General features: G+C 43.7%; 1 protein-coding gene across 2 annotated transcripts in view; it reads right to left on the bottom strand.

Annotated features, from left to right (window-relative positions):
- Positions 1 to 357: 357 nt before the first annotated feature.
- Positions 358 to 17,636, bottom strand: part of NDUFV2 (NADH:ubiquinone oxidoreductase core subunit V2) — a 168,283-nt gene continuing 151,004 nt past the window's right edge. For both annotated transcript variants that reach the window (XM_029591008.1, XM_029591007.1), the window contains one exon: positions 358 to 549. In XM_029591008.1, coding sequence (XP_029446868.1) covers positions 456 to 549 — 94 coding nt within the window. In that variant the 3' untranslated portion in view covers positions 358 to 455. The remainder of the gene's footprint in view (positions 550 to 17,636) is intronic.

The following is a 17,636-nucleotide window of genomic DNA, read 5'->3' on the forward strand; positions in this document are numbered from 1 at the left end:
AGTTTGCAGCACACAGGGCCTTCCATTTTCGCTGCGAAAGGTGTAACCAGGCCTTCATGAGCGGAGTGTGTCCCGCGGCACATGCGGGCCTTAGTCTTCGCATGCTCTGTTCGCGGCATGCAGGGGTCTCCTATTTTCTGGGCAGAATTTAGCAATTCTGTGCAGAAAATAGGAATTTGTGCAAATTCTGTGCTCCACAGTAGTGCAGAATTCCCCCAGGACTAAACGCTTCTGCCTGGCTGTTGACAGGAAAGGCTGTACTAAACTTGCAAACTGCAAATGCTGCATGCTCCATGTAGTCCACATGCCAAAGCCTCACTTGATGGTCAGATGCTTTTAAAAATGAACTGACAGCTATTAAGAGTTAAGGTTATAATTTTTATTACATAATTGTCTTCAAAAGAACGAAAGTTATAAAATTTAACTTTATTTTGTACAGTTAAATATACAGACGCTTAAATGTCTGGGCGAACTCCAAATCCAGGTCCTTTTGGGGGCTGTGTCAGAGAAGTCAGACCACCAGCTGGCTCGCAAGAGAAGCGCCCACTCCTAAAAAGCAAATAAACTTGCCATTAGTGGACCACATTTTCTATTAAATTAAAAAAACAAAAAACAAAACTATAGTCTTTTTCTGAATCCCTCTCAAAATGCTTGACTAAAGCCTGCCAGCAGCAGCAGGAGTAGAGATAATACTAATTGCTTCTATAGCACTACAATATAAGCAGCACTTACAAACGGTCCCTGCTCAGTTTACAATATAATCAAGACAGACATAAATGAAATTCCCAATTTTTGCCTGTAAGTGGTTAAAATCGGGCTGAGTGGGATAAAGGGGGTTAAAATTTAAAGGCAGCCTCAAAGTTGATTTTTAGACTGGATATGAATAAGGCGAGAGAAGGAAGCATGATGTTATCAACTAAGGAATTCTTTCGAGCTTGCAGGAGCCAGGAGTTGGAGATTAGGAAGGACAGATAGGCATGACTGATAAGCAGAGGGGTATAGGCAGAGAGGTGGCGAGTAGCTGCAGCAGGACTCCTCTTGTAGGAGAGTAAGAGGAGCTTGAACTGCATGCATATATTGATAGGGAACCAATGAGGTCAGTCACTTAAGAAATGGGTTTATATAGGCATAGTGACTTTGGCAAAAATCGTAGAACTGAATTCTGGATAGATTGTAATGGAAAGCTGTTCAGTAGGAGGACTAGGAAGAGCAGAATTGACAACTTTCAGGGATTTTCCAAGGGAGCTCTTAGATTAGTGGGGCCTCTGGTTCTCAAAATCAGTGGTTCTCACAAGACAAGCAGGATGGTAGTTCTCACATATGGGTGGACGACATCAGGATGGAGCCCAATCATGGAACACTTTTGTCAAAGTTTCTAGAACTTTGACTGGCACCACTGAGCATGCCCAGCATGGTACTCCCCTTCAGTCTCTTTTTCCACGCAGCTTTTGCCATGCGGAGTTAGGAGCTCTTCCACGGTTTCCTGACAGAAAAATATTCTTCAGGAAAAAGTTCAAGTTTTTCAAAAATGTCACCCCAGCTGGGGTCCCCCTTGTATACCGTCGATACCCGTGTCTGTTCAGTAAGTTTTACTACCTTTTCGGTCAGTTACTGAAGGTTCCAACTTTTAGGCCCGGAGGTCACCGACCGTGCCGTGGCCTAAATTTGACGACGACGACCATGGCGACAGGTTTTTGTAGGTGCCCGGACTGTCCGAGGACAATGTCCATCACCAACCCTCACCAGATTTGTGTGTTGTGCTTGGGCCCTAGCCATGATGTAGATTCATGTACCAACTGTGCCCAAATGACCCCTAAGGGGCATAGGGCTCGTTTGGAAAAGATGGCTTTATTGTTCCATTCCACACAGGTTTCTTCATCAAAAGCTTCGAAGTCATCGACACCGTCGCCAGCCAAGTCCCTTCACCGGTTGGATACTGATGACTCTTGACCTGCTTTGAGGACTTCAGCTTCCACTTCTTCGGCGCCGGACAACAGTAAGGGAGACCATAGGGAAAAGCATCGCCATCTGCATCGAAAACCCTTACCATCGGATCTGAGTGCACTGATGGCTTCCACTTCCACTGAACCACAGAGGAAGAAGGCCCGTGCTGAGGAGCCTCAAACCTCCTCAATGCCGGGTTCACCGAGGTGTCCCTCGCCTTCGAGAGAGGCACTGACAGTGCTCCACCTATACCGGTGGTTGTTCCGGCGGTGCCCATCCAGCCTCCCACTCCGGACCTGGTCTTAACGCCAGTGTTCCGTGAGGAACTGAGCCGGATGGTTCAGGAGGCGGTGGTGCAAGCTCTCCATGGACACCCAATTCCATCGGCACCGATACCAGCTCAGATTCAGACACCGGATCTGATGCCACCGATGCTTGCACCATTGCTGAACAGGATCAATGCCCTCATCGGTGCTTTGCCTTCAGCACCGAGGAAAACACAGTTACCTCTGAGTCCTTCGATGCCCATTCCCCTCTCTTCAGATGAAGGTGAATCTCCAATGCCAAGACCTTCTGGAGTGTTACCACCGAGGAGGCCACCGATGTCATAGAGTCCTTCAGCACCTCTTTTGCCACCAATGCCCCATCGACCTCTACCGATGCCGACACTGGTGCTACCGCTACAGCCACCGGGCCCTTCGGTGTCCCAACCTCCTCCGGCTGGGGAAGGTCCATTTTTGCCCTCTAGAGAACTGTTGGGTGCTGGGGCTCAGCACTATCATCCTGGTCTGTTGACTCTTCGGATTCCCAAGACATGGGGGATATTCCATCAGAGCCTTCTCCTCCTGATGAGAGAAGAAAGTCTCCGCCAGAGGATATCTTTTTTATAAGTTTCATCAAAGAGATGTCAGAGTCTATTCCATTCACTCTCCAGACTGAAGAAGACTCCAGACATAAAATGTTAGAAGTCCTTCAGTTTGTTGATGCACCGAAGGAAGTAATGTCCATACCTGTCCATGAGGTCCGCCTTGACCTCCAACGTAACTGGGAACATCCAGGAACAGTCCCCGCAGTAAACCGTAAGACTGATGCTACATATCTGGTCCAAGCAGCACCTGGATTCCAGAAGGCTCAACTTTCCCACCATTCAGTGGTGGTTGAGTCCGCCCAGAAAAAATGCAGAAGGCCAAGACCTCACTTGTCCACACCTCCAGGAAAAGAATAGAAATTCTTTGACTCTTTTGGGCGTAGAGTCTTCCATGGAGCAATGTTAATCTTCCGTATTGCAGCTTACCAGCTTTACATATCGCAATACAACAGGAACCTGTTCAAACAGCTCCAGGATCTTTCTAATACTCTTTCAGGACCAGCTCAATGCCATTCATAAGAAAGGTCTGGATGCTGGTAAACATGAGGTGTGCTCCGCTTATGACATCTTTGACACAGCCACCAGAGTGTCAGCAGCTGGGATAAGTGCTCGGAGATGGGCCTGGCTCAAGTCTTCGGATCTGCGTTCAGAGGTTCAAGAGAGGTTAGCTGACCTCCCCTGTACAGGAGATAACCTCTTCGGTGAGAAAATTCAGGAGACTGTTGCTCAACTTAAAGACCATAACGAGACACTACGGCAACTCTCGGCTGGGCAGAGTTCTCCACGTCTTCTAAACGCCCATTCCGTAAGAAGACTAAGCGAACCACCTTTAAAGCATGCAGGTACTACCCACCTCAGACTCTGTCTCGCCCATCTAGACCATATCAGAAGTCTCAGTCTTGCCAGCCTAGGCCTCAGAAGACGCAGCCTCCTCCACAGCCTGGTCCTTCCTCTGGTTTTTGACTGTCCAGTAGAGAGCATATGTCCACCTCCGCCACTGCCGCAATTACCACTAGGCGGCCGTCTCTGCCACTTCATCAACATCTGGCACACGGTCACCACAGATCAGTGGGTCCTGTCAGTAATAGCTCAAGGTTTCCATCTCAACTTTCTGTCCATTCTGTCGGACTCCCCGCTTCATTCAACGTGGAGTTTCGCCGACCACTCTCCACTTCGAGGAGGAAATAAGATCCTTTCTTCAAGCCAATGCCAAGGAACAAATTCCTTCTCCGCAAAGGGGAAAAGGCTTCTACTCCCAGTACTTCTTGATACCAAAAACGTCCGGAGGCATTCGTCCGATATTAGATCTTTGGGCCTTGAACAAGTATTTATGAAAGGAAAAGTTCAGGATGGTAACCTTGGGCTCTCTACTCCCTCTGATTCAACAGGGAGATTGGCTTTGCTCTCTGGATCTAAAAGACACGTATATGCACATAGCAATTACCCCATCCCACAAAAAAAAACCCTCCGATTCCTCGTCAGAAACAAGCACTTCCAGTACAGAGTGCTTCCGTTCTGCCTGGCATCGGCCCCTCTTATCTTCACAAAATGCCCAGCAGTAGTAGCCGTATACTTAATGCGACTGGGCACTCACGTCTATCCTTATCTGGACGACTGGTTACTGAGGGCTCAGTCTGCGGAGGCGGTTCTTCAATTCCTCCATCTAACCTTGCGACTACTACTGTCCTTGGGATTTCTAGTGAATTATCAAAAATCCAATCTGTCTCCGTCCCAATCCCTCTCCTTCATTGGAGCGGATCTCGACACTATCCAAGCAAACGCTTTTCTTCCTAGGGACCGAGTTCATACGCTTGCAGTGCTTGCGCACATTATACAGTCTCACCGAACCACGACTGCTTGTCGTATTCTCATCTTGCTGGGCCACATGGCGTCCTCGATCCATGTTACACCAATGGCTCGGCTCACCATGCGAGTAATGCAGTGGACTTTAAAATTCCAGTGGTCTCAGGCCCACCAATGTCCAAGATTGTCCAGGTCACCAGGCAGCTTAGTCTCTCACTAGCTTGGTGGGTCCAGGAATCCAACCTGCTCATGGGATTACCCTTCCAAGCTCCAGAACCTCAGATTATTCTGACTACAGATGCTTCCACCCTGGGTTGGGGAGACAATGTCTACAACCTACAGACTCAAGGAACCTGGTCTGCAGCAGAAGCATGACATCAGATAAATTTTCTGGAGCTCAGGGCAATCAGATATGCCCTTCTAGCTTTCAAAGCTTGCTTATCCAACAAGGCAATCCTAATCCAGACAGACAATCAAGTGGCGATGTGGTATAATCAACAAGCAGGGTGGAACCGGCTCCTACCTGCTGTGTCAGGAGGTAGCGCAAACCTGGGCTCTAACTCTGTCATTCCATGCTACTGAGAGCAACTTACCTGGTGGGCGTGGACAATGTACTAGTGGACTAACTCAGTCGCAAATTTTAACCCCACGAGTGGTCCCTGAACCCTGCGGTGGCGGAACGCATATTCCAGAAGTGGGGGTATCCACTGATAGATCTCTTTGCGTCGATCCACAATTACAAAGTGGACAACTTCTGCTCCCTACGTCGCAGTCCCAAGGACTCCACCGAGGGATGCGTTCACTCTCTCTTGGACAACAGGTCTCCTGTATGCCTATTCCCCGCTTCTACTCATAAGCAGGACTCTCGTGAAGCTATGTCGAGACAAGGGTCTCATGATTCTCATAGCCCCATACTGGCTGCGATAGGTGTGGTTTTCCATCCTTCCCGACCTCTCCGTCCGCCCACAAATTTGCCTGGGTGCAGATCCATCACTGATCTCTCAGAACGCCGAACACCTGAGACATTCGAACCTTCAGGCTCTGGCGCTGACAGCTTGGATGTTGAAAGGCAAATTTTGTGGCCTCTCAGACTCTGTATCCCAGGTCTTAGAACCTTCATAAAAGCCTTCCACTAGATGATCTTACCATTCTAAATGGAAACTGTTTTCGTTGTGGTGCACATCAAAAGGAGTTAGATCCCTTTACCTGCCCCACATCTAAGTTTCTAGACTACCTCTGGCACCTCTTGGAGTCGGGTCTCCAAACTTCCTCCATTAGAGTACATGTCAGTGCAGTGGCCGCCTTCCATAAGGGTATAAGGGATGTCTCTATTTATTTATTTTATTTAAAAACTCTTCTATACTGTCGTTAAGTTAGATAACCATCACAATGGTTTACAGCAAGGCACGATAATGAAAAATATGAGTGGTATAGATTACAAATTAATCATGTGCCATCATAGTACGGTAACAATTTAATACAATAAACTATGTGTGTAAGTTAAACCTGTTTGTTAGGAACATATTTGGCGGTTTGAAATTAACATTAATATGCATTTGTAGGTTATGAATAACAGCTTCTAGTTTGGTGCGTCCTTATCAATCAACTGTGTTTCTCCTTCTCTTTATAAAAGGCTTGTTTAAAGAGCCAGGTTTCAGATTGGTTTTGAATATTTTCAAATCTCTCTGCAGCCTTATTTCGAGTGACATGGTGTTCCATAGCACGGGGCCAGCCAGTTCCAGTGCTCTTTCCCTTACTTGCGTGAGGCGTGCAGATTTGACAGAGGGGACAGTTAGTAGAGCCTAGCAGATCTCAGGTTTCTTTGCGGGACATGTACGCGCAGTGCACTGTTAAGCCAGTCTGCTTTTTCATCGTGGATTAGTTTATGAATTATACATAAGTGCCTTATACTGTATTCTTTGTTCAATTGAATTTCAACGCAACCCTTAGTAGTGCGCTTTATGAAGGGCTTGCTTCACCTCAAGCCCCCACTCCGTCCCCTGGCCCCTTCTTGGGACCTTAATGTGGTGTTAGCGCAGCTCATGAAACCTCCGTTTTAGCCTCTGCGCTCCTGCGAGTTATGGCATCTCACTTGGAAGGTTCTCTTCCTTCTTGCTTTGACGTCTGCTCGCAGGATCAGTGAGCACAGGTGCTGGTTACTTACCCCCCTTATACAAAATTTCTTCATGAGCTGGTGGTCCTTAACACTCACCCTAAATTTCTACTGAAAGTAGTCTGAGTTCCATTTAAATCAATCCATAATTTTGCCTACTTTCTTTCCAAAACCCCACTCACATCCAGGTGAGTGGGCTCTGCATTCCTTGACTGCAAGCGTGCGCTAGCCTATTTGGAACGCACTGCAGGCCATAGGAAGTCCACCCAGCTATTTGTCTCCTTTGATAAAATTAAACTGGGAATCCCAGTGGGAAAGCAGACCCTGTCCTCCTGGCTGGCGGACTGTATTTCCTTCTGCTACCAGCAAGCAGGCCTTCCGCTCCAGGGATGCGTTAAAGCGCATTCCAGAGAAATGGCAACGTCGGTAGCACATTTTCGGTCTGTACCTCTTGCAGACATCTGCAGGGCTGCTACATGGAGTTCTCTCCATACCGTTGCAGCTCATTATTGCCTAGACAAGGCTGGCACCCAGGACTATCTTTGGCCAGTCTGTCCTACGCAATTTATTCTCAGCTTAATACCCAACTTCCTGCCAACGGCCCGCTGGGAATTTCAGGCTGCCCTCTTCCAAAGTCACCCCTGTTGTTGTGCCTGTTTCACATCCTTGGGTGCTTTTGGTACATTACTCAGGCATCCTCAGCTCGCTATTCACCCATATGTGAGGACTACCATCCTTCTTGTTCTGTGAGAAAGCAGAGTTGCTTACCTATAACAGGTGTTCTCACAGGACAGCAGGATGTTAGTCCTCACGGAACCCATCCGCCACCCCGCGGAGTTGGGTACGCTTACGATTTATTTTATTTTTCGCACTTACTTTTACTATACACGAGATTGAAGGGAGACCCCTGCTGGATGGTACCATGCTGGGCATGCTCAGTGGTGCCAGTCAAAGTTCTAGAAACTTTGACAAAAGTGTTCCATGATTGGGCTCCATCCTGATGATGTCATCCATATGTGAGGACTAACATCCTGCTGTCCTGTGAGAACACCTGTTACAGGTAAGCAACTCTGCTTTCTCAATCTTTTTCTCATCAAGATACACCTGACAGACCATGCTCACGTGTGACACACTGCTCATTACAATTCACGGCGGAAACAAAAAATAAAGGCCCAGTATTTTTATTGTTAAGAATGACACAAGGGAAAGATACATACATATACTCTCTGAACAGATACATATACTCTCTGAACAGAAATTGTATAAACAGTTAACATCCCACACCAAAACCACAAATTTCCAGTACTCAAACAGGGTATATTGATATGAGAGAAAATGTTTTGTGAACTGTTGTTTCCTGAATTTCCCTGTTTCTTCACGCTATGAGCTATTGAATGTGTCTATTAGAATTAGAGCCTTGTTTTCCGGTGGCAGTGTCTCCTTCTCGTGACCTAGGAGTATTGGGTGTTGGCGGGATTGATTCTGAGCTCAGAGACATATGGAGGACCGTCATGAGACCTGAGATCTCTCTGGTACAAACGGTCAAACAACTATATAATTTTTCTGCTGGAACTGTAGGGAAATTGTCTGATTTGGAATCTAAATTGGAACAAGTTGAATCTCACATTTCCTTGTTAACTGGTAAGGTTGCTAATTTACAAGCCTTAGCAACAGCAAATGTGAAAGATTTTTTATCTCTACATTATAAGTTAGGGTTAATGGAATCACATCTGAGATCAAAAATTTAAGGTTGTTGAATTTTCCAAAATTGAGATTAATATATCCTTAGGAGCTACTTAAAAGATATTTTCATGAGACATTGCACTTTGAATCTGGGAAAGAGATTCAACTTTCTCATTGTTTTTATGTACCTGAGATGAAAAACAAAATTTTGTAAATGGGGAAGGTGTACTAGATGCTCTAGCTAACGTCTAGAAGTTTAGACCTTACTGAATTTCTTCAAGATTCACAAGATATAGCGCCGGATTTTAAAAGCCCTATGCGCGCAGGGCCTATTTTAAAAAGGCCCGGCGACGCGCGTAATACCACAGGACGTGTGTAAGTCCCTGGGCTTTAATAAAGGGGCAGTGCCAGAGGCCTCCAACATAGCGGCCAGAGGCAGGCGCAAAAGGTAAGACAAAAGTCGGGGGTTTAGAGTAGGGCTGGGGGGGAAGGATAGGGGAAGGGGTGGGAAGGTCAGGCTAGGGGGGAGGGAACGGGGGGAAGGCAGCGCGGCTACCCTTGTGCGCACTGACCCCCGATTTTATAACTTGCGCGTGCAAGTTATAAAATCGGGCTTACATGTGTGCGCGCCGGGAAGCGCGAGCACATGGACGCCCGCGCGCACCCTTTTAAAATCTACCCATAATTTCCACTAGGGCAACATTGCTAATTTTCTGTTCTCTGGAGTTAGAGAAGAGGTTACTTTTGAGAAGCTATTACAGAAATAAGAATTTGTTGTTTTGTGGTCAAAAGGTATACATATTTCCTGGTGTTGTTGTATTCAGCAGCCCATGAGGCAAGGCCACGGACCATCATGCTCACCTACTCTCCTGACACCAGGCCAGGTACAGAGAAGGGCTACCAAAATGATAATGGGAATGGAACAGCTTCCCTATGAGGAAAGACTAAAGAGGTTAGGACTTTTCAGCTTGAAGAAGAGACGGCTGAGAGGGGATATGATAGAGGTGTTTAAAATCATGAGAGGTCTAGAACGGGTAGATGTGAATCGGTTTTTTACTCTTTCGGATAATAGAAAGACTAGGGGGCACTCCATGAAGTTAGCATGTAGCACATTTAAAACTAATCGGAGAAAATTCTTTTTCACTCAACACACAATTAAACTCTGGAATTTGTTGCCAGAAGATGTGGTTAGTGCAGTTAGTATAGCTGTGTTTAAAAAAGCATTGGATAAGATCTTGGAGGAGAAGTCCATTACCTGCTATTAAGTTGACTTAGATAATAACCACTGCCATTACTAGCAACGGTAACATGGAATAGACTTAGTTTTTGGGTACTTGCCAGTTCTTATGGCCTAGATTGGCCACTGTTGGAAACAGGATGCTGGGCTTAATGGACCCTTGGTCTGACCCAGGATGGCATGTTCTTATGTTTTTAAACACCTTACTTAAGAAAAGGCAACACTGAAAATATTTCACCAGGCCTTAAGTCACCAATACACCTCCTATTATGAAATCGGAACAAGCCAGGCTACCACGGAGCCCTACTCAGAAACTACACACCAGCAGAAAACCTCACCTGAATCACAAGTGCTGACCCTCACCTAACAAAGAAACCAATACACATAACTAGAAGCATGCAGACAAAAACTGAATTGCAACAAGCCATGGTCTCTGTATGCAGTGTAACAAAGGAAAAAGAGAAACATCACCAGTCCTTATAAAACAAATCAAATATAAAATCAATAGCAGCAAAACCATACTATGAAAAAGAACAGATTTCAAAACGGCTGATGAATGAAATATCCAATAATTAAAAAACTCATATCAAATTTCTAGATACCAATAAAAATTTCAAAATAGACACAAAGGCCCAATAATGAAAAATAATAAGGATACAAAAAATGTTTTGCTCTGCATACCTGGGTACGTTTTATATCCAGGTGCCCTGAGATTGTTTTGAATTAGCAGAAGGAGGGATGGTTTGCTTGCAACTTTCTCCTCTCTCTCACACTGGCTCTCAATCGCTCAAATATACACATGCGTTTTCTCTCTCACTTTTATATAGGCTCTTAATTACACATTTACACACATGCTGTCTCTGTCTTTTCACGCTTACACATACAGGCTTTCAATCGCACATATACATGCTGACTTTTTCTCACACACACACACACACACACACACACACACACACACACACACACACACACACTCATTCACATATTTATTATTTATTTATTTGTAGGGTTTTTTATACCGACCAGAGATATCATGCAGGTTCACAATTAACTAAGGAAAAAGAAGTGGGAAGATATCAGTTACAAAAAACAGGGGTCTTAAAAGTGGGGGTGCGAGAGAAGAGGCGCACGAGAGGGATAGTAGAAGGCATGAGGATAGATAAACTTAATACTTGGGTACAGATAAGGATATACAATGGCCAACATAGCTACACAACAGCTGAAACTAGCTGCTGTGTGGTTACATGCGGTAAACGTAACAAATGTTAACAGACAGATCTATTTACAGGAGAACGTCATAAAACATTTATTTTATTTATTTATTTAGTGATTTTTATATACCGCGGCACGTAAAAAAATACATCACCTCGGTTTACATTAAACAAATTAGCAACAGGCTTTACAGACAAAAGAAATTAAGGTGTACATAAAATAAATCATTTAAGAACTATTAAGAACAAATACATAATATAAATCAATAGCGAATTAGTTAAGAACAAAAGGCAATTAAACTGTTGAAAGTCCTATTCCATTCGTTGATGCCAAGTCAAAAATCATAAACATAAAGTGGTCGGGAGTATAGGGAAAAAGGAGAATTTCGCAGCGAGCAAAATTAATTGGGGAGAGGAATAGGGGTAGGGAGATAGGGAAGAAGAATACAAGTAAACAGCATTTCAGATTAATCGGTGTTCATTGCGTGTAAGCTTGTTCGAACAACCAGGTTTTGAGGTTTTGTTTGAATTTCTTATGGCAGGGTTCGAGACGCAGGTCCGTGGGCATTTTGTTCCAGATGTTGATTCCGGCTATGGAGAAAGCGTGGTCTCTTGTGGCAATGTGTCTGATGTGTTTAAGAGGAGAATAGGCCAGTTTAGCTTGGTGGATATTTCTTATTGGTCTCTTCGATGTACAGAAAATAAAATGTTCGGAGAACCATTGCATCTCTTGGTTATGGATCGACTTATGAATGAGGGATAGTACTTTGAATATAATTCTGGATGCTACAGGAAGCCAGTACAGGAACATGAGCGCTGGTGTGATGTGTTCATGACGGCGAGTATTGGTGAGTAAGCGTGCTGCGGCGTTTTGTAGCATCTGTAATGGTTGAATTGTGTTTTTAGGGAGACCTAGTAGTAAGGCGTTACAGTAGTCTAGTTTCGGCAGTATTGTGGCTTGTACACTGTCCGGAAGTCATGTGAATGTAGAAGCGGTTTAATTCTTTTTAGTGTATGTAGCTTGAAGAAACCATTCTTGATTGTGGCCGAGATGAATTTCTTTAAGGAAAAATTATTGTCAATCATAACGCCAAGGCTGCGGACTTGCTGCAAATGGGGAGGGTCTGATGTTGAAAGTAGTGTGGTGTTAGAGGAGATGTTATTGTGTGGAGTGATGAGGAGCTCTGTCTTGGTAGTGTTTATTGCTAAGAAGTTTTCTGTGAGAAGATTTTTTATTTCAGCCAGTGCCGTATCCCAAGTTTTCAGATCATTAGCGAGGGAATCGTTGATGGGGATGAGGATCTGTACATCATCGGCGTATATGAAATGACAAAGGTCCAGTTTCACCAGGAGTCGACAGAGAGGAGAAAGGTATCTGTTGAACAGTGTTGAAGAAAGAGACGATCCTTTTGGGACACCTTGAGATAGATTTCTGGGTTTCGAAACTTGGCATCCCATCTTGACACTGTATGTCCTGTCTTTCAGGAAAGATTGGATCCAGCATAAGGCAGTGCCGGTGATGCCAATTTGTGAGAGGAGGGAAAGAAGGGTATTGTGGTTGACAGTGTCAAAAGTAGAAGAAATATCAAGTAGAGCCAGTAAGTAAGAATGACCAGTATCTAGGGTTTTTAGTATTGAATCTGAGAGGGACACTAGCAGAATTTCAGTGCTATGGTTCTTACGGAAACCATATTGTGAAGGGAATAGTAATCGATTTTCGTCTAGAAAGTCTGTGAGTTGCTTGTTGATGACTTTCTCTATGATTTTTGACAAGAAAGGGAGGTTCGAGACTGGACAATAGTTGGCGGGTTCAGAGGGATCCAGGTCTGATTTTTTGAGTGTAGGCTTTATTATTGCGTGTTTGAGTTGCGTAGGAAAAACACCAGCCGTTATGGATTTGTTGATGATGTTAGAAATGGGAGGGGCAATCCTTGTAGGAATGGAAAGGAGTGTTTTTGTTGGCATGATATCAATGGGGTGCATGGCAGGTTTGATTTTTTAAAGAATTGATTCAATTTCTGATGCAGTTGTAGTTTCGAAATTTGAGAGTGTGGGTGAGGGGATCATGGTGCTTGTGGACAATAGGGATACCGGAGGAGCGGGAGAGGCGAAGCGAGCCATGATATTAGCAACCTTGTCGTGAAAATAGGTAGCTAGTTTCTCACATTTATTTATTTTTTTTTTAAATTTTTTATTTATTAAGTTTTACATTAATACACAAATAAACAATTGTGATTGATAAAGTGGTTACATAGTATTCCCTCTCAAGCAAATATACACTCAATGTAATATAACAATAACCATCAACAATAATTAAGCAATTAGGGGGAGAAATGGAAACCTATAGAGCGCATATCAAAGTAACAAGAAAAAAGAAATATTAAGGAGGCCGATTCCCCACCGGTTCATTACCACTTAGCACCCACTGTTAATGACTATGTGGCAGATAACTGATGAGAATCTATAAAAAAACAAAGTTGTGAGGGTTCAAAAAAGACATATACGGAGTCCTTGTACTTGACTACGCATTTGCAAGGGTAACGAAGCAGGAACTTAGAATAAATAGCCGTCACTTCTTCCTTCATTTGCAGAAATTTTTTCCTCCTTTCCTGAGTTGACCTCGTGATATCAGGAAAAAGCCAAACCTTTTGACCGAAGAATTCTATGGATCTGTTTCGAAAGAATAACTTTAATATATTGTTCTTCTCAGACAGGAACGCAAAGGATACAAATAAGGTCCCCCTTTCTTGAACCATGTCCTCATGTGAGAGTTCCAATATATCAGTAATATTCAATGAAGCCTGCTGCTGCTGCTGCGCTTGATTTTGCTGTTCATCTCTCTTTGATGGCATATAATATATCTTTGTAATTAATGGAGCAGCCTCTAGAGGAACTTTCAATATCACATTTAAATATTTTTTAAACAATTCTAGCGGCGTTATATGAGAAATCACAGGAAAATTTAAGACTCTAATATTTGTACTCCTAATCGTGTTCTCCATGTTTTCTATTTTTTTTATCAATCACAGTCTCTCTTTGCATTGAATGATATTGGAAACTTTCCAGTTTTTTAACTTTCTCTTCGATATCTTGAATTTTTTGTTCTTGCTGCTCAGCTCTCCTTTCATTTTCAATACTACGTTTATGCGAGTCCACACACATCTTAGACAAATTAATAACAGCGTTCTCAACGGCAGCTAAAGCGTCCCATATAGAATCCATCGTTACCACTTCAGGCCTTACTAGGAAGGAGGTTAAGTGTCGAGACTCACCAACACTAGCGGCTCCAGTAACAGTCTCTCTTCCTTCAGGCAGCGTCGGGCCGGGCAACAATGTCTCCAGCAATGATGTTCCCTCCGGGTCTCTCTCTTCCTGGGCACAAGGCCCCGCGAGGTTCCCCTGCAAGGTTGCCTGCGTCATCTCGCGGCTCTCCGAACGCTGTGGTGGGGAGGGAGTCTCGGGTGCACCGGGACTTAACGAGATTTCATCGGCCTGGGACCTGGACGTACGCTCCGCGTCCCTGTCCACCGCGGCCAGCCGTCCTGTCTCTCTCGGTTGGGGTGTCGAGGTGAAGAAGGCAGGTATTGTAGCCTGAGCTAAATCTCCTTAGCCAGGAGTCACCATGCTTTCGCGGAGCCGTGCTTTCCGCTTAGTATGGGGCATTTTAAAGCAATTTTTTCAGGCAAAAACTCTTTTAAGAGGAAAAAGGTTCGAAGCTGCCTTCCCGTACCTCTCAAGCGGCCGCCATCTTAGATTGACTCCGGCCCTCACATTTATTTTTATCTTCGTTTTCTGGGTTGATGTTTATTGGGGGGGAAATTATGTTAGAAACATATTGGAACATTATAAGGAGTACAAAGTACAAGGTTAGATTTACAGTAAGATTTGAGATTACAGTATTTGAGCTTCCAAAAATTGAGAATTTGGAATTGAGAATCTAGTATCTGCATATGTGTTCTGCATTAGGAATTGAACGTGGCAAAGGCTAATGCCAGAAGTCTAAGAAGTTGTATGCTAATGCCAGAAGTCTAAGAAGTAAGATGGGAGAATTAGAATGTATAGCAGTAAATGATGACATAGACTTAATTGGCATCTCAGAGACATGGTGGAAAGAGGATAACCAATGGGACAGTGCTATACCGGGGTACAAATTATATCGCAATGACAGAGAGGAGCAGTCGGGAGGAGGTGTGGCGCTTTATGTCCGGGATGGCATAGAGTCCAACAGGATAAACATCCTGCATGAGACTAAATACAAAATTGAATCTTTATGGGTAGAAATCCCTTGTGTATCAGGGAAGACTACAGTGATAGGGGTATACTACCGTCCACCTGGTCAAGATGGTGAGATGGACAGTGAAATGCTAAGAGAAATTAGGGAAGCTAACCAAATTGGTAGTGCAGTAATAATGGGAGACTTCAATTACCAATATACACTGGTGCAGGGTTAAATGTATCACCACCGAGAGATTCGAAAAGAGATTTTTATTTAATGTTTCAAGTAAAGTGAAACAATGTTGAAACGGCAACTCCACAAGTTACATAGTATATCATTTAAAGCGATCCCCCGACACGGACCGTGTTTCGCTAGGCTGCATCGGGAGGGACCAGCACGCACATTTAAATCTTCTCATATGTGCAATGGCGCTCCATTGCACATATGAGAAGATTTAAATGTGCGTGCTGGTCCCTCCCGATGCAGCCTAGCGAAACACGGTCCGTGTCGGGGGATCGCTTTAAATGATATACTATGTAACTTGTGGAGTTGCCGTTTCAACATTGTTTCACTTTACTTGAAACATTAAATAAAAATCTCTTTTCGAATCTCTCGGTGGTGATACATTTAACCCTGCACCAGTATATATTGATATTTGCGGATGTGCAAGGTGTTTGCTTCTTGACTCTTTTAGACTTCAATTACCCCAATATAGACTGGGTAAATGTATCATCGGGTCACGCTAGAGAGATAACGTTCCTGGATGGAATAAATGATAGCTTTATGGAGCAATTGGTTCAGGAACAGACGCTCCATAAAGAGAGAGGGAGCAATTTTAGATCTAATTCTCAGTGGAGCACAGGACTTGGTGAGAGAGGTAACGGTGGTGGGGCCGCTTGGCAATAGTGATCATAATATGATCAAATTTGATTTAATGACTGGAAAAGGAACAGTGTGCAAATCCAAGGCTCTCGTGCTAAACTTTCAAAAGGGAAACTTTGATAAAATGAGAAAAATTGTTAGTAAAAAACTGAAAGGAGCAGCTACAAAAGTAAAAAATGTCCAAGAGGCGTGGTCATTGTTAAAAAATACCATTCTAGAAGCACAGTCCAGATGTATTCCACACATTAAGAAAGGTGGAAAGAAGGCAAAACGATTACCGGCATGGTTAAAAGGGGAGGTGAAAGAAGCTATTTTAGCCAAAAGATCTTCATTCAAAAATTGGAAGAAGGATCCAACAGAAGAAAATAGGATAAAGCATAAACATTGGCAAGTTAAATGTAAGACATTGATAAGACAGGCTAAGAGAGAATTTGAAAAGAAGTTGGCTGTAGAGGCAAAAACTCACAGTAAAAACTTTTTTAAATATATCCGAAGCAGAAAGCCTGTGAGGGAGTCAGTTGGACCGTTAGATGATCGAGGGGTTAAAGGGGCACTTAGAGAAGATAAGGCCATCGCGGAAAGATTAAATGATTTCTTTGCTTCGGTGTTTACTGAAGAGGATGTTGGGGAGGTACCCGTAATGGAGAAGGTTTTCATGGGTAATGATTCAGATGGACTGAATCAAATCACGGTGAACCTAGAAGATGTGGTAGGCCTGATTGACAAACTGAAGAGTAGTAAATCACCTGGACCGGATGGTATACACCCCAGAGTTCTGAAGGAACTAAAAAATGAAATTTCAGACCTATTAGTAAAAATTTGTAACTTATCATTAAAATCATCCATTGTACCTGAAGACTGGAGGATAGCAAATGTAACCCCAATATTTAAAAAGGGCTCCAGGGGTGATCCGGGAAACTACAGACCGGTTAGCCTGACTTCAGTGCCAGGAAAAATAGTGGAAAGTGTTCTAAACATCAAAATCACAGAACATATAGAAAGACATGGTTTAATGGAACAAAGTCAGCATGGCTTTACCCAGGGCAAGTCTTGCCTCACAAATCTGCTTCACTTTTTTGAAGGAGTTAATAAACATGTGGATAAAGGTGAACCGGTAGATATAGTATACTTGGATTTTCAGAAGGCGTTTGACAAAGTTCCTCATGAGAGGCTTCTAGGAAAAGTAAAAAGTCATGGGATAGGTGGTGATGTCCTTTCGTGGATTGCAAACTGGCTAAAAGACAGGAAACAGAGAGTAGGATTAAATGGGCAATTTTCTCAGTGGAAGGGAGTGGACAGTGGAGTGCCTCAGGGATCTGTATTGGGACCCTTACTGTTCAATATATTTATAAATGATCTGGAAAGAAATACGACGAGTGAGATAATCAAATTTGCAGATGACACAAAATTGTGCAGAGTAGTTAAATCACAAGCAGATTGTGATAAATTGCAGGAAGACCTTGTGAGACTGGAAAATTGGGCATCCAAATGGCAGATGAAATTTAATGTGGATAAGTGCAAGGTGATGCATATAGGGAAAAATAACCCATGCTATAATTACACGATGTTGGGTTCCATATTAGGTGCTACAACCCAAGAAAGAGATCTAGGTGGCATAGTGGATAACACATTGAAATCGTCGGTTCAGTGTGCTGCGGCAGTCAAAAAAGCAAACAGAA

The sequence above is a fragment of the Rhinatrema bivittatum genome, chromosome 2 (assembly GCF_901001135.1).
Source record: "Rhinatrema bivittatum chromosome 2, aRhiBiv1.1, whole genome shotgun sequence".
NCBI classification, from domain to species: domain Eukaryota; kingdom Metazoa; phylum Chordata; class Amphibia; order Gymnophiona; family Rhinatrematidae; genus Rhinatrema; species Rhinatrema bivittatum.